Here is a 26,131-nt window from a genome sequence, read left to right as displayed (position 1 = left end):
GCAAAATTTAAAATCAGTACAATAAAGTTGTCTTTTCTTTTCAGTGACAAGCACCTTATTTAGATGTAAATTTAGATTATAGATATCATATAATATGTTTGTAGATCAGGCATTTATGTCGATCTACAAGCAAACACACAATTTTTATTGCATTCCCTCTTGAGTGAGGAGGAGGAACAGTAACATGTTCCAGAAACAGAAATATGATAATTGACCTCTCATACAGCAAACCTGGGAATTGCCAGCATGGACGGATGCCATTCGGCATCATATGTGTCCCTAATCTAGATGTCATGCTTTTACAGCGACGATACATTAATCATTCTAAATGGCAACATGTTAATTATAACCATGCATTTCAGGAAAAAGACTCTTACAGACGCAGCTGGGTTTGTTTCCAGACCACTGGTTATTTTGCTGGCATGATATTGTCCTCTCGCCAACCAATTCAAAAGCAGCCTGACACTCATAGGTCAGCACATCACCATGTAAAAAACGGTCTCCAGTTCGCTTTCCATATGCAGGGATGCCTGGGTCTCCACAGCCACCTTTCTCAATTTCTGTGGAAAAAAGGGTACATGATTATTTAATTTAAATATGTTGTTTTCAGTCTGGCTATTATTATGGATGTTGTTCTGAGATGCCATATGATGAGTTTAAAGCAGTGCCTTTGCTCTAAAACTTTAAAGGATTTTACCTTTAGAATCAAGTGCCGACCCAACAATGTACCACTTACTTATTGTGCAGAAGTAAACAAAAGGTCCTTACCGATATGTATTAATATTAGCATGAACTACATACATCCAAAAACAGGGCTCTGAACAGGTTCAAGAAACAAAAACAAAAATTTAACAGAAACGCTTATTTGAAATTACCATTAACCGGTTAAAAACGGTATTAACTCGCATATGAGAGTAAATCACTCGCATATGCGACCAAATTTCACAAGAGGCGACTTAAAAATGCAGAGCACATGCATGGCTTGTTGACTGAACTGTCATGGTCCCGATCAGACCAGTACTGCGTCGTCACGAAATTTTAAAGTTTATTATTTGCACACGTTTTTAAGCCTTGCTAATTTCAACATTCAAGCGCAAGAAGACGTGAAAGAGAACTTGCTCGCACTGTGTGAGAAGTGTTGTGTGCGCAAACTGCACATCTGAAGCACGCGTCCAGAAAGCATGCGAACACTAAATAAGCCCTCTTTCACATATTCTTATGCTTCAATGGACAATTTCACACAAAATACTAATAATATTCCTGCTGCTGTCTGTTTTTAATGTTAATCAAACAACAAAGACTCACTGCAAAAAAAAAAAAAAAAAAGTGCTGTTTGTTTTTTGCTTTGTTTTTTAATTTGTGCTATTGCTTGTAGTTTGATTATTGACAGTTTTATTTCTAAATGTCTCTAGAATGTCAAATGAGCTGTGCATTTTGGCATTTTCCTAACATAACAATAGCAACATTATCTCCCTCCATTTAAAAGTTGCTACCTATTTATGTTGTTATCCTAATATGGTTATTGTCTGTTGCACTTTTATTATTTGCATTTAACATTGTTTTTTGCGATGCTGTTTAGTTTTTTTGTTTTTTTTTCAGACCAGACCTTCAGCACATTTTTGAGTACTAGTGAGAACTACAAAGATAAGGCTTTATATCTCCAGGAAGTGTTTGGAACGCAGTATAAAACAACAGTGACAAACAAATGATGTTCAGGGAAGAGTTCATTTTTATGTTCACAACTATGGTGTCAGCTAAGCAGCAAGTGCCCTATTGACCCAGCCAGACGATAATCTACAGTGGATTCCCAATTGTGACAAAACCCACAACCTCTACAAGGTGTTAAGAGCATGCCTAATACCTTAGGAATTAGTTCAAGAACCCACAAGAATGGTAGGCTATTGTGTTAGGGCTGTCAACTCATCATGACCAAGAAGCAAGCAGCTCTAACAAGGAACAATGTTAAATAACGCACATAAAGGCAACTGGGAACATTAACAGCTATGTAAATGCTCTGTTAAACATTCACATATATTTTTGTATGGGGTCTGTTAACACACCATTAAGCTAATGTGTTTACCTGCCTTAAGCTCTGGACCAAACAAATCTATTATGTGTCCTATTGACAAAAAATGTCAAATTTGCCAGGACAAGTTATTGTGTACCTTAGACACTGGCAACAGCAACTAATAAATGACTTGAAATAGCCATAAATGGAAAAACACTTCTCTGACATTTTCTGTGCAATTAAGTGTAAAATAGTTTTTCAAAGCTCAGTTGTGTTTGGGTTCTTTGGTAATTACTCAAGCATTTTCTTATTTAAAATCTATTAAATGGAGGAATTTTGATGGTTATTTCAATCATGGATATTTTCTTCCCCTGCAAATAGTGTTAGAGTCTGTGGACCTCCAGGAGCACTGTCTACGGCAACAACCAAAACCGTTAAATGGCTGTAAAAAAACTAAAGTTCATGTTCTGACACAAGAAAAAATTTACTTGTTTTTGTCAGCAACGGTTGAGGCACGAATTAAATTAAATGTTGAATCTAATCGCAAACAGTAGCTCTTTACTAAAAACAAGCTCAGAAAAAAAAAGCTTCTCGAATTCTCAGACTACAAAAACACAGTGGACAGAGATCGGACAAAGATCATAAACAAATGCAGACCAATCAAGTAAACAAGAAACAGGTGTTGCATATGATTCAAACAACGAATCACCATAGAAACTAATGCAAACAAAGGAAACGGAACAGAAAATAGTGCAAACCCCACTCAAAGTCCAATTCAAACTAAACTCAACGCAGATCAAATGTGACAGTTTTCTGAAGCCATGCAATAGTTTTGCGAGGGGAACAGAAAGGAAATTAAAATGATTAAATACTGACAATTAGAAATTATTTACACCCAAAAAAAAAAAAAAATATATATATATATATATATATATATATATATATATATATATATATATATATATATATGTATATATTTATCGGTTTGGAATGAAACGTAAATAATGACTGATGTACACACTATTCATTTAACTCTTTAGAGGTTTGGGTTTAATCTTCCACTACGAAATGAGGCTTTGGTCTGTCTGAAGAAGCTCATTGTTGGTGACCACAGTTTCTGTACAATTTATCATTTCTGTTGAGGGGAAAACAATCCTTTGCCAATCTAAGAACTTTTAAATTAATGTATGAAATGATGAATTTGACATCTACACAGCCTCAAACAAAGTGTCCCACCAGTGTGTCCCAGTGGAAATGTTGTCAAACATGACAACGTGACTAGAAGCACAAGTGTGAAATTGGGTTTACACAAAGTTAATTGGGTTTGTGTCATTGTGCTGGGCTATCCAGACAGTGAGAATTGCTCAATTGTGAGGTTACAGTTCAGAGTGAAGATCGGCTAGGGAAAAACTCTATTTCAAGGTATTAAACAGAACGCTTTGGAGAAACAAGTTGGGGGGTCGGAGGGGGGAAGGAAGAAACAAAATGGATAAACACAAAACAAAAATACTACTTAATCATGTTAAATTCATTGAAAGTTGTCTCATTAATACATACTAAAATAATTCTATATACAATTTAAATCAGAAAATAAACTACATTTTAGAAAACCGTGAAACAGAAAAAAACTTATGACATAATGAATTAGAAATACTGTGGTCTATTTCTAGGTCTAATTGGTGACACTGATCATGTGAATGCCTTTGTTCAAAAGGTCAGATTTTTGAAACACTCAAATCATGCTAGTGAAAACATGATCAGCTTTAGCACAAACCTGAGGAGCTTTGAGTGATCATTAAAGCAAAATTCACACCAAATTCTAAGAAATTCTTGATTTTTTATTTTACATTTATTTATTTATTTATTTATTTATTTATTTATTTCAAATCATCATACTGATAATATAATTTAAAAACAATGTATTAAATTAGAAATGAATGCAAAATAGGAACATTTTCTTTAGCTGATAATATACTGTAATTCAGCAATACTGTATATATTAAATCATAACTGGATGTTAAATAGATTCAATTTCACCACACCGTCAAGAGTTCAGATCTTGAGCAACATGTTTACTTGTGTCAATTGATAGCATAAGAAATGGCTGTTGTTGTAGCACATTTTATCAGTTTATCTGTGCATATGTAAATACATGCCTCAATGTATTCTCATATCTGACTTGCTTTGATGCTATTCTCCTGCAGGGTAAACGGCAGGTAGAATATTTCACGCAAGCTTTTCAAACATGTCGGCACAGCACATACGCTGCTCCATTTGCCTTCGATTTGCATACCGTTTAGAAACTGGCACGCTTTAACAACCGAAAGTCACCAAGTCAAACATTTTCACTGTAAAAAATAAAAAAAAAATAACACACTTATATTTCTTGGAAAATACAAAAAGGGTGACCGTTTACAGTCCTGTTTCATCACTCTTATTGTGGGTGAAAATGACCATGTGAAAGAGAAAAGCAGCAGGTGTGCATGGTTTCCAAACTTTACAATGACATACCTTCATATATAGCCTTGAAACCTTGAGATCCGATTGTGTCATCGGACTGCAAATGGAGCCACATCTGGTTGCTCATGCTCACAATCAAATCGGGCACGCTGGATCCTGTGAGACTGGAATAGAGGCACAAAATCTAATTTTATTCTTTCATTTACGTATTCAAATGCAGCCATGAAAGCTTAGACATAAACCCAGAGCCTATTTGATGTAGTGGTTGATCTTGAAAGAAAATAATAAACTGTTATTCCATGGAGCATATAGGAGAAGGTATGGAGCCATTTGTGAACAGATGCACATGCATGTTCATAGTTTAAAAAAGAGACCTTTTTTCTCTACTCACACATAAAGCACTCTTCGAGCATCACCTATCTTCCCTCCGTCACCCACTGTTAATGTATCGTATGCTCGCTCAAGGTCAAACTCTTCAAAAGCTAGCTTGATGACCTACAGGGATAAAGGAGAGGTCATGACAAACACCACAGACCAAAACGCCCAGAGGACAAAGAGGCTGACTCAGAGAATGATCTTATTAAAAAGGAGTAGAAGAAGCAAAGCAGGTCAGCCATCGCTCTTAATTCTTTTCCATGGCTATAGGTATGTGTGGCTGATTGCAGGAGCGGCGATGTAATTAAATGTAGGTGTAATTAAATAATTTTGTTTCATTTAAGACGTGAGATTTTGAGAAGTTCTGCCATGTAAGGTGTAAAGCCTGAGGAAATGGGATGCATGTTCATTTGATGTGATCACAGAAAGAAAATTGGATTCAAGGAGAGATTGCTGTAAGGAGAAAGAAAAAAAAAATCAAGCTTAATTAGGGCAACCCTATTATCAACATCCTCGTATTTAATTTTAATTTTTTTTTTTCAAATGGGCCATTAAGAGCCATTATTCTCATCTATATTCTGTCTCGTCTTAAAATGTGATTGGTGCATTTTTTTTTCTTTTCTAGTCTATCTTAAAGAGGAAAAAAAAAGACAATTTTGTCCTCATTTACTCGCCCTCATGTACCAAACCTGTATGTCTTTTTTTCTTCAGTGGAACACTAAAACAGATGTTATGCAGAATGACAGCCTCAGTCACCATTTGTTTTCAATGCATTTTTTTTTTTATATTATATATATTTATATATATATATATATATATATATATATATATATATATATATATATATATATATATATATATATATATATATATACACAATAAAAATGAGAGGGGATTGAAACTGTCATTCAGCCTTTTGTGTTCCACAGAAGAGGAAAATAAATTGGACATAAGTAGGTAAATTTTCATTTGCACTACCCCTTTAATATGCAGACACATAAGTAGGCCATTTGTAGGTTCTTTTACCAAAAAAAAAAGTGTAAACATTATGGTTCTAAGCATCCCCACCAGGGGTGTGTTTCCTGTACAACAATTTAACTGGTTAACCACCGTAATCCAATGCATCGTTGAGACAAATTAACTAGCTAGTCACTACTGTTTCCTGAAACCGTAGTAAAATGGTTGCAACTCTGTCGTTTGAACCATGTTCTAACACACCTCTGACAGGCAGAGCAACAATGCTCCATCATTACTCATGTATGTGATGGTAAATAAGCAAGACTGGAAGTCTAGGTGTATCATATGCCCATTACTACTGATCTTCCCAGAGCACATCACAAACATGATTAATTGCATTTAACCATTATATAGTGAAAGTTTATTATTTCCAAGTATTTGCTAATTTATAACAATCAAGAGTTTTTACACAATTCAAATGCAAGAAGAGGCAAAAGAGATATCGATTTTGTTCGATTTATTCGATTGTCGGTTCTGTCTTTAAGTGAACGTAAAGTTGAGAAAGAAATCGGATGCGTTTCTTCATATTGGTTCCGTGCATTGGTTCCGTGAACTTACCGACTGCAGCCTAAAAATAACTAATTGTCAAACAACAAAACGAAACACAACTTTAACATCTATATTTAATTTTTACAGTGAACACTATGCATGCAGTTTAATTACAATTATTTGTATATTATTACATTTCTGTACCTGAAGACTACTGTTAGCCCAACTATTTATAAATGTTCTATAGTATTTATCTGTTTTAATTTGTGTTATTATTTGTGTCTGTTCATTTGCCTTTAATAATGTTTGAACTTTCTTACCCGGAGTTTTTGCTGTCCAGTTTTGTGATCCATTGCACCACACTAAACAACACTAACAATAAATGTGTTATAAATATTTTTTTTTTTTTATGGAAACCCTAATACTTGACAGAAAACACTGAAATAGGTGTCCTGAGAACTCACACATGTCTATATCTTAGATTGTAAATAGTGAAAAAGCATGTACATTTACATGTAATCCTTTAGCAGAAGCTTTTATCCAAAGCAACTGAGGAGAGGAATAGAAGCAATCATACTAACAATAGTGCAGCAATATGCAAGTGCAGTGACTAGACCCAGATAGTCTAGCACATACATGTAGCAAGTTTTATTTTGTTTGTTGTTGTTGTTGTTTAAATATATATAGAATAGTAAGTGTTAGTATTAGTGGGTCAAGTCTTCAGCAGTTTCATGAAAATGGCTAAAGACTCAGTAGCTCAGGCTGAGATAGGCAGGTCATTTCACCAGCAGGGAACAGTCCAGGTAAAGGTCTGTGAAAGTGATTTTGTGCCTCTTTGAGATGGCTCCACAAGGCAGAACGCAAGCTTCCAGAGGGCACATAGGTCTGAAGTAGTGAGGTATAGGCCTTTAGGTATAGGGCTGCAGAGCCAGTGGTTGTTTTGTACATGTAGGCAAACATCACTGCCTTGAATTTGATGCGAGCGGCAATTGGCAGCTATCCACATCACACTATTAGGGAGGATGATATTATTTAGCAAGTCAGAAGACATTGAGGAGCTATCTGCCTCTCATTCCAACTTCGTAATTGAAAAAGTCCAATATAATTCCACTTCATGTTGAACTTCTAACTTAGAAATGCTCCTGTCTGTTGATATCTCTACGCCAAATGCTAGATCCGTAGCCTTGTGCATCCTATGTGCAATTTGGTTGCTATGACATTTCTTTGTTGACATTCAAACACCTGCAAAGCTAACAATACTGTTGGCCTTTCGCTGCTTTACAACATCTTTTGTTATTGAAATGCCTTTATGGTCGGTGAAGTATGAATATCCCAAATGTGACTTTGAATGTTATGCAGTTTTAGTCTAGCAAATGATAGTGAAGTGGCTAACACTGGATACAGCACCTTTAATTCAGTATAATAGAAATAATAAACTTTTTGGTAATTTAGTTGTTCAAACATCTAGAATGCGTGCATTAATTTTTTATAAAAACATCAGATTAATGCCCTTTACAGTTGTGGTGGTAATGTGGTGATTTATTCTAATATTAAAAGGGTAATTCTGAAGTTAGATTCTGATCAGTTTATATCATTCCAACTTTTTCAACTGTATTCAAAGGGGTCCAGACAGCAGAGCATAATGTAACGTATAGTATGTGATTTATCTCACTAATAATACATTTATTTAACAAATGTTTCAGTAAGAAGTCATATTAATATTATATGATTGGTACAGTGTCCAGGGTCACTAATTTGTTTGTCAGTGGCAAAGAACAAGCTGGTTGGCTGCATCAGTTTGAAAAGAAAGGAATGATTCAGCAACACTGAGAAGATCTTGACAAGCAATCTGTATAAAACGTCAGTGCTAATACAGAGTCGTTTGGCAGGACCTTAGAAGAGAAGTCGAAAATACAGGCTTTTTAAATTATCCTGTCAAAAGTAAGGAATCTTTTTTTTTTTTTTTTTTTTTTTTACAATAGACTTAGCAAGAGGATAAAAACAGCACTCATGTTCTACATAAACACAATCAGAGAGTGACATGACATATTAATGATTTTTTCCCTGAACCAGCTTGAAAGAATTATTGATTTCTTTATTTTGTACAAAATTGAAAAAGCCTGACAGCAGCCTCAATGACTGAGTTTAAGAGAAGATGGCTCAGATGCTATTCAGAAATTGCTAAATGGTGTAGTTTTCTTGAGCATTTTCATTCACCCAGGAGAAAAAAAATGTGATAAAGTATGAGCTTACAAATCACAATCAATGTTAGTAACAACCAAGTTAGTGTGTGTGTGTGTGTGTGTGTGTGCGTGTGTGTGTGTGTGTGTGTGTGTGTGTGTGTGTGGGTGGGTGTGTGTGTGTGTGTGTGTGTGTGTGTGTGTGTGTGTGTGTGTGTGTGTGTGTGTGTGTGTGTGTGTGTGTGTGTGCGTGCGTGCCTGTGGCCATGATGTTGCTACACACAGACCAACAAAATATGACTCCAAAATGTATGAATGATTATAAACTACTTGGGTCCATATTTCACGTTGATTTGGCAAAGAAATAGGCCATTTACTGGCATAAAGTCCACCTGCACATTCACTAGAAAATTATTAAAATGAAAAGCATCAATAAAAATAACTGCAGAAATAGTGAGAAATAAATAAATAAAATTTAAATTGAACATTGTTTTGTTTTTTACTTGTAATTAAAACAACTACTTAATTGAGGCAACTTCACCTTCCATATCAAATAAGCAAGTTGTTGTTTTTCTGCACTCATATTGCTTTTTAACTGACTTCTCAAGTCATTTGATTTCAGAAATATCATTTTCATTTTCACCACAGATACTATACATACCTGAAAATACAACAAATGAAAACTGTTTTGAAGCTTTACATCTTAACCTTTACCTCCGAACAGAGGAGAAATTCAATTGACCATAAATCGACACACTTCATAAACAACAAAAAGCCTACAAATCTCCAGTGCCTGTGATTATAAGATATTCTTCAGCCAGCTGTGTGATGATGTTGACTCCAGCTGAGGTGCATGGGCTTTTCATTTAATAAAAATATACTATAATCTAATAGTAATATCACTAATATAAATTTGGGCCTGAGATATAACATATTTGAGCTAATATGAAAGGCAGCACTACATATTTTATCTAAAGCAATTCAAGGACAGGAACAAATAATTGTATGAGCTAAATCTGAGTTTCATATGTCATGTCAACTTCAGTATGAAAGTTATATTTTCTAGTAAATGGTGAGACTTGTCGGTAAATGGCCTCTTTTTTTAGATGGGCAATAAACATTATTCAGGTCAGATCAACATGACAAAATGCTATTGGTTTATAAGCAGACTAATATATTTCTGAAATGTGAAATGGCCTTAAATCTTAGGTTATCGGCATTCAGAGCATGTTGTGGAACGACCTTCTTGTCTCTGACCATATGCTATGACAGAGACAAAGATCAAGACTGCATTTGTATGACCTCTTGAGGTCTTAACCTGTTCTGAGAGAGTAAATAAATAAATAATATCTGCACATCCAATAGAAACTTTACTATCCTATGGGGCCATGGGTGAAGATTTTTAAAAGGCAGCGAAGTGACCCAACTGACACTAGCAGGTCACATGACAATGACAACATGATCATTGAGTATGTCCATATTTCAATCATACTACACACATTCATACTACTGTATAGAACATTCAGTCACACTTTATATTAGGTGTATTTAATATGTAACGTACTTACATGGAAAAAAATTGTTAGGTATAACGTATTTATTGTGTATAAATGTTCATGTTGTATTCCAAAACTATTTTGCTGCTACTGACGTGGTATACGGATGAGGTTAGGGACAGGTTGGGTTTTATGGTTGGGTTTAATGGGTGTGTTTGACTTCGGCTGCAGCTGGCCTTAGTGATTGGTAAGATTTGCCACTTGCAGTCGTGGGAGGGGTTAAAAACGCAGCCGTCAAGTATAGGACACTTTCTGCTTCCTGTGTTGACAATTGTGCAGTTTTTTATTTCTTTATCGCAGATAAAGTGGATTAGAAATTTTGAATTTTACATGCAGCAACCACATTTTATAAAGTCCCAGTATGCACAAAAATAAAGTGCAACATAAGCCTGTACTATTTAAATGGCAAAAGTGGGGTCTATATTTTAATTAGTTTTATTGTGATCAACATTACAGAATATAACTTTAAGATTACATGAACAGTTTTAACAAAACACGTATTTGTGAGCATTACTGAAGGTGTCAGAATAAATACAAATTGTGTTGTCTGTTAAACAGGAACTATTGAACAAATAGTTAGAAGTTTATTTTAAAATCAAAATTTATAAATACATATTTTTTTTAAAACTTGCATTTTTACAACACTATGCTGTGAGAGTGTTTTATCGGGTAATCAAAAGTTCTACACGTAATTGCGGACTTAGGCCAAACACCAGATAGGCCTATGTGTCATGTAAGTAGTCAAGTGCAATGACCGCAAGTAGGGGTATTGCCCACCTATTTATTATGTCACATAACAAGTCAAATTACTGCTAATATAACTGTATCATTTATCTCTTTTAATTCCTTTTATAACTGTTTTAATTTCCCTTGCTTTTATTTCGTGCTTATTTTCTATGCAAAGCACTTTGAATTGCCATAGTGTGATATTTTAATTCCTTTCTATGTGTAAAGCACTTTGAATTGCCATAGTGTATGAAATGTGCTATATAAATAAACTTGCCTTGCCTTGCCCTGATATCTGATCATGTGATTTACTAAATTAATGATATAACTCCCATTACTCACCCTGAGGAAGGTGTACGCTGAAATGCATAGGAGAGATATCTTAACGTTTTGTATGTAGCCATGTGACAATTAAGGCTTTTCAATTAATAAGAGTACCATGGCTATTTAAAGCTAATCTTACATATACATTAATGTAATGTATTAATGCATATTAAAAAAAAAATTAAAAATACATTGCACACAAATATTGAGATAAATATTCATTGTAATTCATTCTGGGATAGACTATCACATGAAGGATACAGGTGATGCTGAATTTGGTCAAAAGAAACTACCATTCTGAAGAAATACTATGTTTAGTGTTTAGATAGACAGCTCACCAGGCTTTGGAACAGAGCCTTTCGGTTCAGCAAAAGCAGAAAAAAAATGCACAATGTGAGATAAATTAAAGTCACATCTTTTCATCATAAGATCAAAGCGAAAACATGTGGCCAGGAGTGAAAATATACTGGTTGTGACATGGATGGGATTTTATGCATACGACAGTCAAGTCTGTTTATGATGGTCGCCAACAGGTACTTTCAATTTACTGGCATGTCACTAAGATTTTACAGTAGTCTATCATCTGTATGACTAATTATACACATCCAGTTCCAGAGGGATGGATTTTATACATCAAAATTTCATGGATACCAAGACAACATGTTCTAAAAAAAATTTAGAATGTTTTAGAAAGTAAACTACCTCAGAGAGACATTATGTGTTGAAAAGACATTAAAGACATTAAACCAAGAGACATTATGTGTTCAAAAATATATGTCACCATTAGGGTTGGAATTAAGGCTCCAAAGAAAAAAAAAAAAAACAAAAAAAACATGAGATTGTATTCCCTTTATCTGAGAAACCAACATTTCAACCAAACACTGTTGCCAAGCTTATTATAAAAAATAATCAAGGAAAGTTTTTAAAACTAAAAGGACACAAGAAATTATTCATATGAATATAAATATATATTCAAATATAAAAACATAATAATACATTTTTCTATCTACTATATTGTTCTACTTAAGTGGCTAATATATCTGTAGGGTGATGGAAATCAATCCTTAAATCAGAATTCACTCAAATATTTTCTACTCGGTCACAGAATTCTATTGGCATTTTTGACTTTGATTTTTAAAACAGAGATGTGATGCATATATTGCAAATATTCACTACCATTCAAAAGTTCGGGGTCAGTAAGATTTTTGCTTGTTTGTTTCAGTAAATACTTTTGTTCAGCAATTATCCATTAAATTCATCAAATCTGATAAAGACACTTTCTTATTTCAAATAAATGCTGCTCTTACTTAAAATACTTTCTATTCATCAATCAGTCACAGTTTTAACAAAAACATTAAGCAAAACAACCGTTCTCAACATTGATAATAATAAGAAATGTTTCTTGAGCACCAAATCAGCATATTAGAATTAATTCTGAAGGTTAATATGGCAGCTGTGCTATCACAGGAATAAATGACATTTTCAAACTGCAATACTATTTCACAATATTACTGTTTCTATTGTACATAAGAGACTTCTTTCATACTTGATGTTTCATCCAGCCCTAAGCACAAAGCTAAATATCTAAAATGTAAACAGTGTTATAATGTTACATAATTTTACAGTAATTTCAAGATCTGCGAGTAAACTCAATAATGTAACACATACACAAACATTTCCAACATTAAAATCTGCCAAAGAAAGATGCAAAGCATGGGGAGCAGGATAGCTCCTTTTTACTGTAATGTTATTTTGACTGTCTTTGTTTGGTCTCGATTTAGTAACAAAAGCATGAGTCACTCTCATGGTGTGTGTTGAGTTCATGCTGGATTGTATTAACTGTCACTCTTGCCACAGAGCTGAAGATGTGTGGCTGAACCTAATCAATTCTGGAGAAGCAGTAATAGCCAGAGACAACCAGGGCAAGAGGTTGACAATTATGCAAACACTGTGGACTGCAATGCAAATGTCCTCACAAATTATCTTTAAGATTATTTTTGACATTTATGCAAGGTCCCATTCAATTATGTATTGGAGGCTATTCAAGAGCATATCATGTTTTGTTTTGGCATATTAAAAATGAACCATAAGCGTGTTTTGTGGAATTGTAAATTCATATGACTTGGATTCAGCCTTAGGTCTCAATTTAGATTTAAATTACAAACGTACCTTCTCTGGATCCACCGCTGTTATGACCCACACGCAGTGTGCGTTATTCTCATACTGGACAGGATAATTTGGAGATGTTATGATGCCTTTGGGGCCCCGCAGATTAGAGCCACAGGTCCTAGCTGTTGAGAGGGGTAAACAGTACAACAAAGTGTATGTCAATTTAACAATTGTCATGTGTTTTGTACAGTCATAGCTGTTGCTGTTGAAAGGAATGCAACACACTATGAGTTATATGACAAAATGTTTATGACATATAATCATCAGTAGAAATAAATGGAATATAACCAGAATGTCATCACTACAGCTTTGTCAGATGCCCAGAGAAGCTTTTTAGGAAAAAGGAAGGCATACACATATGATACACAAATGAATGTAATAAGCACAGCAAGATCGCAAATCAAACAGCTGTGTTCCGTCTCTGCATGTCTTTCAGAACCCAAACCAGCTCTCTGACAAGAGTAGCCTTGTAATCAACTAACATACATATACATTTTCAACTACTTGTAGATAATGTATATGTATCTTAATGTTACATATAATCTAGTTAAATGTTTTATACTTTGTATGATATGTACATATTCATCTGTCTCACTCTCTCTCGGAGACGCCATTTCTTCAGGTATATTCTTTATAATTGTATTAGTAAAAGTTTTTTCTTTTTTTTCTTTCTTTCTTTCTTTCAACTTCCGTGTTCTTTAATCAGCTGTTTATTGAGTCAGACTCCTCTTATTTAAGGTTGTATGACATTACTCAGTAGGCTACACAGTTTTTAGTGGAAAACAAAAAAATATACATAAAAAAAATAATAATTATATACACATATATATATATATATATATAATTATATACACATATATATATATATATATATATATATATATATATATATATATATATATATATATATATATATATATATATATATATATATATATATATATATATATATATATATATATATATATATATATATATATATATATATATATAAGAAAACAGATAGGCTGTAAAACCATAGACTTAACGGTCTTCTCAAGTAATTGTACAAACTTCTGAGTAAAGCTCCACTTCCGGGTAAAGCTCCACTTCTGGTTTTATTCGAAAACAGATACGAATAACTTTCATATTGGTACAGATATATATGAAGAGTTCAGATGCAAAAGCCTCTAAGTGCCATCTGAAATTTTCTTCTAGAATGATCATTTTTATCAAGCTCGTATATTTAAGTTCAGTAATTTCACTTAAATGACAATTCATAGGTAATTTTCATTGCCATTTAAGTGAAATTACTGAACTTAAATATACGAGCTTGATAAAAATGATAATTCTAGAAGAAAATTTCAGATGGCACTTAGAGGCTTTTGCATCTGAACTCTTCATATACAGATAGATATATTAGCTCCGCTGCACACCCCTACTAAGAAAGTGGTAATTCGATAAGCATAAGCATAAACATAATTAGTGAAGAAATTGATTTTAGACTTTTTTTTATATTGAACTGATAAGAATGAAATATATATATATATATGAAATGTCCCTTGCTTAACCCTTTTTTCCACACTGAGCTTGTCACATTGTATTATGGGATTGCTTTGCCTTCTCCATGCCTTAAAATTTAGCCAACACTAGGTGTCTTAGAAGGCATGCAGCTTATAATGCTGCCTACCTTTGAGAACAGTCTGAGTTGAAAAGTGCACATACGATGCCTGAAATGCTTCCTACGTACACAGCTCACTAGGTTTTCGAATAGATATTTCCATCCTGCCCCACACTAAAAGCACTTCCTTTGAACACATACAGCTCTCAGGACATGAGCTAATCTATTTAAGGTCATGCCTCAGAATAACTTGACTCAATCATTGACAAATTCAGGGTATTTTTTCCAACCCTATACTGTGCCAGGGTATTAACTGCTTCTCCCTTGTGTTTAGTCAGGGATTTTCTTTGACAGCTTAAAAGAGCAGCCCTGCTCCATTACTGTGGCTTCACTGGCTTCTCCACAGGGTACTAAGGAATATTTGGATAGGTAGAGATGTGAAGAGATTACGTAGCAGGTATTCTCAAATAGGGAAATTGCTGGGTTCTTTACTGCAGAAACTACTGTGTGAAAATGAGTTCAGAATGTTTTCCAACCAAACAAACCTACAGACAGTTATCGTCTCAGAAACATCAACCACCAAACTAGAATTTCCTGAAGGAAATAGGAGTGCTTGCAATGCAGCAAAAGAACAGTGTTAAAGTTTAGGGAAGTTTTAGGTTAAGGTTTTAGCTAGCAACAAATGGTTAAATATATGCAAATATATGCATTCATCTCAGGACAAATGGCTAAATATATGCAAGGAAAACATAACTGCATATCATTATAAAAACATATAATTTGTATACATCATTTTAAATAAGTAACAATTTTGGGAAATCTTTAAGTGTAAAGTTTCCCCCTAAAAAACATGAAATTGTCTCCTAAACAGAGTATGAAGGGAGTCTCTGTATGCAGGCTTAAATGGCTCAGGCTTAGTCAACTGCAGATGTTTAATAGTCAGGTGTTTGGGGGGAAAAAACCCTAACAGAATTTTTTACGAATATGAGTACTGTGCTGCTTTGCAAACACTGTCATAAACATAGCAATTTCTTTTAAGGTTTCCTTTTGCAGAGCGTACTGTTTGAAATCAACATAGATGGAGTCACGCTCACATTTAAACATGAACCTATAAATTAGTGACTGTGGTTAAAGATGAGCTTTAAAAACATGATAGCAGTGATGTGTCTGGCATGTACAATGACCACTTTCATGGTCTGTATACTTGCAAATTGGTGTTATAAGTGCAACTTAATTATCAAAGTAGCATAAAGTGATCAGCTTGAGCTTCTCTTTCATTTACAGGTACTCTATAATTAACTCAAAACATCTCTTGAGATTCTCTTTAAGAAAAAAAAAAAAAAAAAAAAACAGAGAATTACTAAATCACAAGGCTAAAGTGTCTTTAACTTCCTGTTTTATACCATCACTCCCTTAACATGTAACAGGAAGAAGGAAAGGAAGGCATTTAAGGCTTGTCTTTAAAAAGGTTACTTGGCGCTGCTGAAACAAAAAGTGTCTGGATCAATCAGTGATCGGCGAGAATTGTGCGAGGAAATTGTCAAACATGGTTACTCTTCCGTCTGCCGCTCTGACACACTGCCTTATTTCATTTTGATTAATGTCATTTGGAGGCCTGTGTCCTCTATGCCTTTCAAAACAGCCACACTCCAGGTCTCATCTTAAGGGTATATCTAGCCACATGACCGCATACATCTAGCTGCATGAGATAAGGTTTTTGGAATGTCAAAAAAAAAAAAAAAAAAAAATTCAAAACATTATTGCATCAGAATTGCATCAACCTTTTTGTATTCCTCAGGTCTTATGGTTTGTTGAAGTCATGTCAGAATTACCATAACTATGAGATCACAAGTATTAAAACCTCTACTCATATTATATAGCTGATGTTACCTGATGAATTAGGCCCTCAATGTAGAGAATCATATATATTTAAATTAATCTAGTGGGTTGATGTATTTTCCTGATATCAACAACCATCGTTCATAAACTATTTTTACATAAAATATATTACATTGTAAAATGCATCATTAAAGTGTAACTTCGCAGATTTTCAACACACTTTGTATTGTTAATATGTCAGTAGTAGGCTTATATGTAAATTAACAATGTTTACTCGTTCTCCATGTTATCTGGACCGATAAATTCACGTTTATTCACCTTTGACAGCTCAGGGGCTTTCGTGTAAAACAGTTACTGACTTAAACCCCGATTCCCTGAAATAAGGGAACGAGACATTGCGTCAGCTGTTGTCGCTATGGGAAAACACCTTTCTTTTAGAAATAATGAAGTCTGAATGAATCACGCTATTGCCTTTGAATAGCCAATGGCGTTCAAGCCCACAAAACTGGCGTGGCTCCTATATAACATGGCGCTGAAGGCATTTCCTCAGAATCTTTCGACTGAAGCCAGTCACAAAAACCCTGAGCATAAGTAACATGGCATAAATGCAACATCTCGTTCCCTCATTTCAGAGGTCACGTCAATAACCGGAGATGTTCCCTTTCAATATTGGTTTCTCAATGTTGCATCATCTGACGACGCTATGGGGAACGTAATCCAATCATGGCATGTTCTTGCGAAGTGTGCCCAGCAAAGCGGCACCCCTTGTGTTGTCATTCCCCTTGTAGCACGCGCAAGTGACGATTCTCTGTCAACCAATCAACGTTCTGCAGTGAGATTAGCTCCACCCTGTAGGTACCAGACAACTATGCTAAGCACCCCAACGGAAGGGTCCCAAAAAAGTGGTACGGTACAGTTCGGTATTTTGGTACCATTCATAACTTCTGAGAATAGAAACGGAAATAATTGTGTACCGTCATACTGCGTACAATCGACGATGATTCAACGGAGAAAAGAGGCTTCAAACTTGCAGATTTGAAGGAGAAAAAATCGGAGGAAATGCTGTTCAGCGCAGTGTTATATAGCCACCCCAGATTCATGCGCTTGAACGTCATTGGCTATTGCAAGGCAATAGCATGATTCAATCAGGCTTCAGTATTTCTAGGAAAAAGGTGTTTCCCCATAGCGCCATCAGATTACGCAACATTGAGAGACTGATTGAAAGGGAACTACAGATTATACTTCCGAATTCTTGCATCCCCGCCCACGGAAAGTCGAATCGACAGAGGGTTATTAACAGAGCAGTTATTCTGAGGGTAAGTTTACTAAAAATTGTATCGAACTATGTCTACTCTTTAAACAGCGTTATGGTTAAAATTTAAAGCTATGTCAACAGCTTTATTACCTGTATGGACAACACTTTACTTCAAGGGTTGGGCAGAACTGGTGGAATGGTGTTACATAATATTCAGTTCCTGAGATACTTGGTCCCATTTGATGGCGCATACATGAATATTGATGATTTACCCGTTGTGGGAGTGTCCTTGAGACAACGTGCAAACAAATGGAACTGAAAATATTAGTGCATGCTCCTCAAGTCGCACTTTGTTTAATGGATTATTTTGAAAGGGTAATAAAGTTTCAATCTTAATTATAAACTGCAACTGTTTACATTTTCAAAACAATTAATAGTTTGTGTAATATGATAAATCACCTGAGCTGTTTTGCCTGATTAATTACAGGCATTCAGGTAATGCAAGGATACAGCAGAGCAAATATGAGTGAATAACCTACGGTGCTAGTCTAGACTAATACATTTTACTTTTAATCGTTTACGTGTTTTGTCTTTTTTTTATTTTTTTGAGGCTTTAATATTCATTTGAATATTTTGTCAACAACGACTAAAAACAACTACCACAAGTCTATCTGCCTAATAAAATGCATTTAAGCTACCCTAGTGTGATTATTCTGTGTCATCCTTAATTTCTCGCTCATTTTGTAGATAGCCAGTATTTCCCAACCTCCACAAGCCAACAAATAAGCCTCAAGTACCCCTTATCAACACCATATTAAAATGTTTTTCTCATATTATACTTGATATTATGTATCATTAAAGTCACAAAGCTTTAACAAAGCAACATCAAAATCTTTCCACATAAGGCGACATTCTAATATGCATTAAGCCACATTTAGCGTTCTTAGAATGGTTTTCTATGAGAGGAAAATGCTTAACGTGAAATTAAATGAGTTGCGTTCATATTCTGGACTCATCTGATTTTTTGTAGTAGACTATACTTTATTATGATGTTAGTATCATCCCCCCCCACTCACACACCCAACAATGCATTGTGGAATTCACTTCTCTGCTACATAAGAATAGATTAATTCTGCCCATTTCTATTTATAATGCTTACTACATTTTAGAACCGCTTTTGTGTTGGAAGCATTCCCATGATGACTTTAAATACTGTCGTGTAGGGAGTAGGAAGCTCCCCAGGTTTTGGAACAGGGCTATAGTCGTCAAATAAAATATCTTAAATGCATAATTCAAAAGCAGACATGTTCTTTGACATATTCACATGTGCTAGTGAGGTCTTTGTTAAATCAGTGTGGCACAACCGTTCCTACGAGTTGTGTGGTCTTACTCCCCACTGCCATGCACTACACATCTCACTTAACAGGATCTGACAACATCCCTAAAGAAAGTGTCTGAGCAGGGGAAAAGAGACCCATATTTGCACTTACTCCGACAGATAGGCCTGTGGTCACTCCAGGCCGCCAGGGTTTCAGTCACTCTCTGGCAAGTGATGCTCTTTGATCCCTGTAGTACGTAGCTGTCGTCACAGGAAAACTGGATGCTGGCGCCGATCCTGCCGAGGTTGAAATGACCGTCAGAGAACGACCAGCTTTATGAGTCACATCAGCCCCAGACCCTCTATGTCCCTGACCCATTCCTTCTTTTGTTAGATGAAAGCGGTTTCTGTCCAACATCTATAAACCGCTTGTCTCTTCTATTTTCAGAATCACTCACATTAAATGCAGAACATGTAACAGCCCTTGGTTTTTCCTTTAAGGGCATTAGAAACCCACTTAGTAGCAGTGACCAAAGGTCTTGGTGGTAATGGCCTATCGGTATAGGAGTTCAGACAGTCGTGTCAAACAGCAGGCCCAGTCCTGATTAAAGCAGTGTCATGCAGTTAAAAGGATAAATGCAGCAGATAAGAGAACAAAAAAGAGGACCTACTGGAAGCTGGAGCCAATTCTTTTCCCATTCTCAGGAATCCCTGGATCTGGACAAATGTCTGCAGCCATCCCCCCTTGGCTTACTGCATGAGAGTGAGAGCATGTAAGAGAAAGAGAAAGAAGACAAAAACAAAATTAATGAGACAGTACGTGTGATAGTCAACTGGTGTGTGTGGTATTAAAATCCAAGAAAATGTATCAGAAGGATCTCACCAGAATTGAAGTTATTCTGGTTAAATTTCAAACAAAAATCAAAAGAAACAAATTGGAATGACATTGTTTAAAGCAAATAAAACCTATTTTAGTCCCATTATCATTTTTGTGACAAACATATTAGCACCAATATCTTATTCTAATTACTATGTATTGTACAGAATCCCTGAACCGCATAGTAAAAAAAAATATTTTGAGATATTAAGTTGTTATTTCGACATAATATCTCGTTATTTCGACATAACATCTCATTATTTCGACATGAGTCGTTATTTCGACATAATATCTCGTTATTTTGACATAATAAGTTGTCATTTCGACATAACATCTCGTTATTTCGACATAAATATCTTGTTATTTCGACATAACTCGTTATTTCGACATAATAAGGGGACATTCTAATATGCATTAAGCCACATTTAGCATTCTTAGAATGGTTTTCTATGAGAGGAAAATGCTTAACGTGAAATTAAACGAGTTGCGTTCATATTCTGGACTCATCTGATTTTTTGTAGTAGACTATACTTTATTATGATTTTAGTATCATAATGATTAATAAATGCACGCATAATTATCTGTGAACTTGATAAATGTTGATGATATGTTTTACTATCAACAAACAAATTGCTTTCAACTTATGTGTGCAAAATTCAGAATTCAACGAATGTGCAGCAATTTATACAAAGAGACATTTTTGTGAATAAAATGTTTTATTTTGTATTAGTGATCATAATTTGCGCATGCAACAAAGAAGATGTACAGGTGACACGCGTGCATTTATTGACGTCTTTTCTGAGTCGATCTCATTTGAGTATATTCGGCAATGCTTAACGTTTAATTAAATGCGTTGAGTTTATATTCTGGGCTCATCAGATTTTTTTGTACATAGTATACTTTATTAGTATGATTTTTACTGTGTTTGGTCAGTTGATAACACTTTATGTTAAGGTTTGTATTAATTTCGATATGCCTCTAGAGGGCAGAATAAGACAGGGATTTAAAGAACGCATTGTAGTTATGTTGACCTACTGTTTTCATAACACTGGATATTCTACTAATTAATACTTTTCTAGTAAAGACAGGGGGTGGTCTGTCAGGATCAACATGAAGCTATCAAGCCACGCCCTAGCAACCATTTAGAACACCTTAGCAACAAGTTCCATAGACTTCCCCTGAAAGAGGTCAAAGGGATATCTTTGGATAGAAATGTCATAGAAACATGAGTGTGGGCTGATTTGACTCGGAGCATTGAACAGCAAATCACAAATCACCTTCAACACTTCCTAGCCATACCCTAGCAACCACTGTCAAGCATCCTAGCTAGGGTGCTCTAAATGGTTGCTAGGGCGTGGGTTGATAGCTTCATGTTGATCCTGACAGACTTGTGTTCAATACAAAAGTCCTATGCAAGTTACATAGTAGGATAAACACATATGTCCCTGTTTCATGGGTCGTCCCTTCACCATAGTATGTCTATGGGGCAACTTTGGGCAGCTCTTGCCCCCCAGGGGTACAACTTACACTGCATTGTGAGGTATGTTCTTACAGAGCCTGCCAGCTTCTTTAAATGTGGTAACCCATATGTTTCTACAAAATCCTCGCTCAGAGCTATGACTCACCAAAATCCATTGCAATGTTAAGTCTATGGGATTTTGAGCCCAATTTCTCGCCCGCTGCGCGAACATCGTACGCTCGATCGCTTTTAAAAGATATAGCACACCTCTCCTCAATAATCCACACGATTTGATGCCTCATTTGGGTCTTTGACAAACAGGTCTAATGCAGGAAACTATTGCACAAAATAACAAAAGTTAGAGCGTTATGAACCTAAAATGTGGTATTTTCACCAATAAAGAGTGGTTGTACCATGTCAATGACTTCCACTTGATTCCTGGTGTCAGAATCATATGAAAAAGTGGGTTCATTTGTCTTTGTGTGTTGTGTGGTTCAGGAGATATGAAAATTTGCATTTTCGCCCCTAGCGATGACATCACTTCAAGATGGCTGCCAAACGAACCCAACGGGACATTAGTTGACTTCGGCAACATAAAAAATTCCTAACTAGACACCATCAAGGTCCCAAAAAATCAGGTTACAAAAAAATGTGAAACGGGTACATGGGAACCTGTTTCTCCTGCTAGACTAATGGTTTATTTTAAATATTTGTTTAATGGCATTTTTTTTTTTTTTTACTAAGTATTATGAATGAAGACCAGTATCACCGATACCAATACTGATATTAATGTGTCTATTAGGGTAGCGTTTACACAACAACAATGTACGAAAAACAGAAAATCAAAACAGAAAATGTTGCGTTTCTTGTGTACAACGTTGTCACACGGATCAGAAAAAAAAAAATGACTAAAAACGCTGTACTATTTATGCCAGGCCTGTAATTGGCAATGCCACTTTATAAATTAACACTACGGGCCCTATCTTGCACCCAGCGCAATTGACTTTGTACACCGACGCATGTATCATTCCTATTTTGCACCTGCGCAAAGCGGACTTTTCCCTCCACAGATGCACGTCGGTAAGTTAGGAAATACACTTGCGCTCCCGGGGGCGGTTCAGCGCAAAGAGGAGGCGTGTTCCGTCGCAAACGTTCCTTCATGCTATTTTGCAGGTTTAGAAAACAATTGCGCCACTAACCAGGAAAAAAATGTTTAAAGTCAGTGGCGCGTTGCACATGTTATTCATATGCTATTTTAAGGGCGCATGCTTGGCCATAATCAATGTAGCTTGTGCACAACACGCATACACTTTGATTCTCTCATCTACACAGAAGCAGCAGTTTTCATTTTTGCAAATCATACATTATTACGATAGATAGATAGATAGACAGACAGACAGACAGACAGACAGACAGATATATAGATAGATAGATGTCTGCTCTTAAAGGGAATGTGAGATGACGCTCTGATTGGTTTATTTCACGTTACGCCAAAACCACACCTATGAATAATGAAGCTACTTCAGACCAACCCCTTTTAGATTTGCGCCGGGCGCAAGAGTCATTTATCCCGCCGAGAAAATGGCAACAGCGCCCAAGACCCGCCCACAAAGTTACTTGCGCTTTGCGCTTGACACTTGCGTTTCAGATCGTTAAAATAGGGCCCTACGTGCTTATAGACTGAACACATAATACGCATGCATCACTGTTTTCACAAATTCGCGTTTTTGTAGTTTACACAGAGATGAAAACAGTTTGATTGGTGTTTTCAGAAGTTTTCAGGCCCCTGAACTCTGTTGTCATGTAAATGAACCACCAAAACGCATAAAAAGTATTTTAGTTGAAAATGTAAATGGCCCCTTAAATTGATTTTTGACACTAATTATAGCCATTCAATATTGAAGTATAATTGAAAGCCATCATTTTTAACATTTAATAGGCTTTAAAAAAAAATTAAACTTTTAATTTAAGTGAACATAAAACATAAAACATTAGCTGTGCCATTCATATAGCAGGGTTCAACTCTAAGTACTTTTTTTTAACTACCCCAAGCGGGCCTGGCAAAATTTTACTGGAACCACCACTAAATAAATACATAAATACATGAATACATACATAAATAAATAATTACACTCGTTGTTTTTAACCTTGTAACCAGTGCTTTTCAGGTAGGTCTAACAGTAATAAGGTAAGAAATACTACATTGGATAAAGTCAAATTTAAAATAACACATATGTATCTTTACTGTGTAAATACAATATAGATTAATCCTTTTAAAGCTACAAATCTTATTCATTCAAGATCAGTGAGTGATTCTGATTCTTTTTTTCTTTTGTTGTTTGAATAACATTTATGACAGACTGCAGCAGGTATATTAGGCTGCTGTAACTTTAAGACCTGACGTCAGGCACATGAATCTAATGTGTTCGAGACTATGTTGGAAGTGGGAATATCAAAGTTGAAACGTCCAACTTCTGACCTCAGTGTTCAAAGTCAATCCCACGTCTCCTTCACATGTGGATCACGTGATATCGCATGACACAACGAGTGCATTTTGTGTCAATTATATGGCAAATAAATAAATAAATACATACAATGTCCAAATAGCATATAATGCTGGTGTTCGCTTTGAAAAATCTATGCTATATGCTCGTTGGAAGCAGGTCTTGCTGCCATCTTGGAAGTGCTGAGGTCGGGTTAATCGATCTGCCCTGAGTTCACAGGTCAGGTGTCCGATTTCGAGCAGAGTTCCAGATGTTATTTCCAAGTAGGAGGTGGGAACAATCAGAATTCTGAGTTGTCTAAAATCCAACATAACACACATACGATTATCTCCAAACTCTTAATTGTCATTTAAGACTTTTTAACCCATTTAAGACTGTTTATGATGATTCTTGCCAAAATTGGGAATTCTGACATAATTTTGTTATTTTTTTGTCCATTCAAGCGTGATAAGATGCAAAAGATAACTCATGTGCGAGTTTGTGCACTCAGAGAGCCTCTTTATGTGGTAGTACCACATTAAGTTCTATTTGTCGACTTTTATGGTTTAAAATCACTTGAGTAAATAAACATGTGTTCATACACTGTAACGCTAGCCAAAGGATGCCGGGGGGGGGGGGGGGGGGGGGGGAACGAATAAAAACAAATGCTGCATTAATTTTGACATCCCTAGCACATTCCTATTAAATTAAACAGATGTATAATGCTCATCAGAATGCCAGCAAAGATTGCATTTACAGGTGGAATATCTATTCCTGTAGAGCTGACAGGGGATTTAGGTAAGCTCAAGGCTATTTCCCATAAAAAGCAAAGAAAGGTCAAAGCATGTCCCATGTTTCCTCTCTCCCCACTCTCTTGTTCCTCTTAAGCCACAGTGAGTTTGTGTTCACACAGCCTCACTTTCTGACATCCCTCCGGGTTCGATTACTGGTCAAAATCACATTAGGTGAGTTCATGGATGACTTTACTTCAGGTGTAGCATTGGCCAAATTTATGGTCCATATTTTTGACTCTTTTGTCATTTTATTATTATATATATATGGCAAGTAATCTAACACAACTGCATGACATGCTAGCCAAAGCTAAATGTGGTCAGTAATATAGACTGTTCTATATAAATATATTTCCTATAAATTAAATCCTATTGCATCTTTTCATATAACATTAAGGATTGGCATACCAAACACTCTTTAGGCTAGTGAAGTATAACACTAATAAGGCTTAATACTGATAAATATTAAGTACTTCAATAGTTTATTTATAGGAATTGTGTTGAGAAAGACATCTTATAATTAAAAGGTTTACTTGATCTTAGTCTCAGCCTCAGCTGGTACATCCACAGTCTATTCAACCATCAGCTGATGCATATTACACACACAATCTAAGGCACTTTGATTAATTAATTATGTCTAAGACACTTAGTAACAAGTAAACTAGATATACAAGTGCAGAACCGTATATTGTTTTTGAGATGTGTCTGTAATTAATAGTTTAGGGCAGATAAAAAGTTGTCAGATAAAAATATCAGATAAAAAAAGTTGTCAGATATATATATATATATATATATATATATATATATATATATATATACACAATAATATATATATATATATATATATACAATAATATAATATATATATATATATATATATATATATATATATATATATATATATATATATATATATATATATATATATATATAGTATTGTCTACACACATATGTCCATAGACCATCAATGTGCATTGATTGATTGATTGATATAAACTTGCTCTCTAATCGCACATAAAATGTCAGTCAGATGGTCTCTTCATGAACACTTGGATCATGAGGTAAGGCAAAAACTTTAGATTTACAAAGACGGTGCAACACGCAATATGGTGAATTAAGTCCCTCCTTCTAAATAAAACAGCCATGTGATTACTGGTAAAATCACAGTGTCACTGCAGCTGCCATTAGAATCTCCAGTTGCTATA

The 26,131-nt window shown here is 35.2% G+C and overlaps 1 protein-coding gene across 2 annotated transcripts in view; it reads right to left on the bottom strand.

Annotated features, from left to right (window-relative positions):
• LOC308681343 (CUB and sushi domain-containing protein 1-like) overlaps positions 1-26,131 on the bottom strand; it is a gene marked incomplete at its 3' end in the record, with an annotated part of 827,421 nt that overhangs the window by 234,335 nt on the left and 566,955 nt on the right. For both annotated transcript variants that reach the window (XM_081350146.1, XM_081350147.1), the window contains 6 exons: positions 19,988-20,069; positions 19,489-19,613; positions 13,305-13,426; positions 4,860-4,963; positions 4,520-4,632; positions 378-560 (listed from right to left, as the gene is read on the bottom strand). In XM_081350146.1, the coding sequence (XP_081206272.1) occupies positions 378-560; positions 4,520-4,632; positions 4,860-4,963; positions 13,305-13,426; positions 19,489-19,613; positions 19,988-20,069 (729 nt within the window). The remainder of the gene's footprint in view (positions 1-377; positions 561-4,519; positions 4,633-4,859; positions 4,964-13,304; positions 13,427-19,488; positions 19,614-19,987; positions 20,070-26,131) is intronic.

This window comes from Scardinius erythrophthalmus (genome assembly GCF_964197995.2).
Source record: "Scardinius erythrophthalmus genome assembly, chromosome: 21".
In the NCBI taxonomy this organism is placed as follows: domain Eukaryota; kingdom Metazoa; phylum Chordata; class Actinopteri; order Cypriniformes; family Leuciscidae; genus Scardinius; species Scardinius erythrophthalmus.
This window is presented reverse-complemented; position numbering and strand designations above follow the sequence as displayed.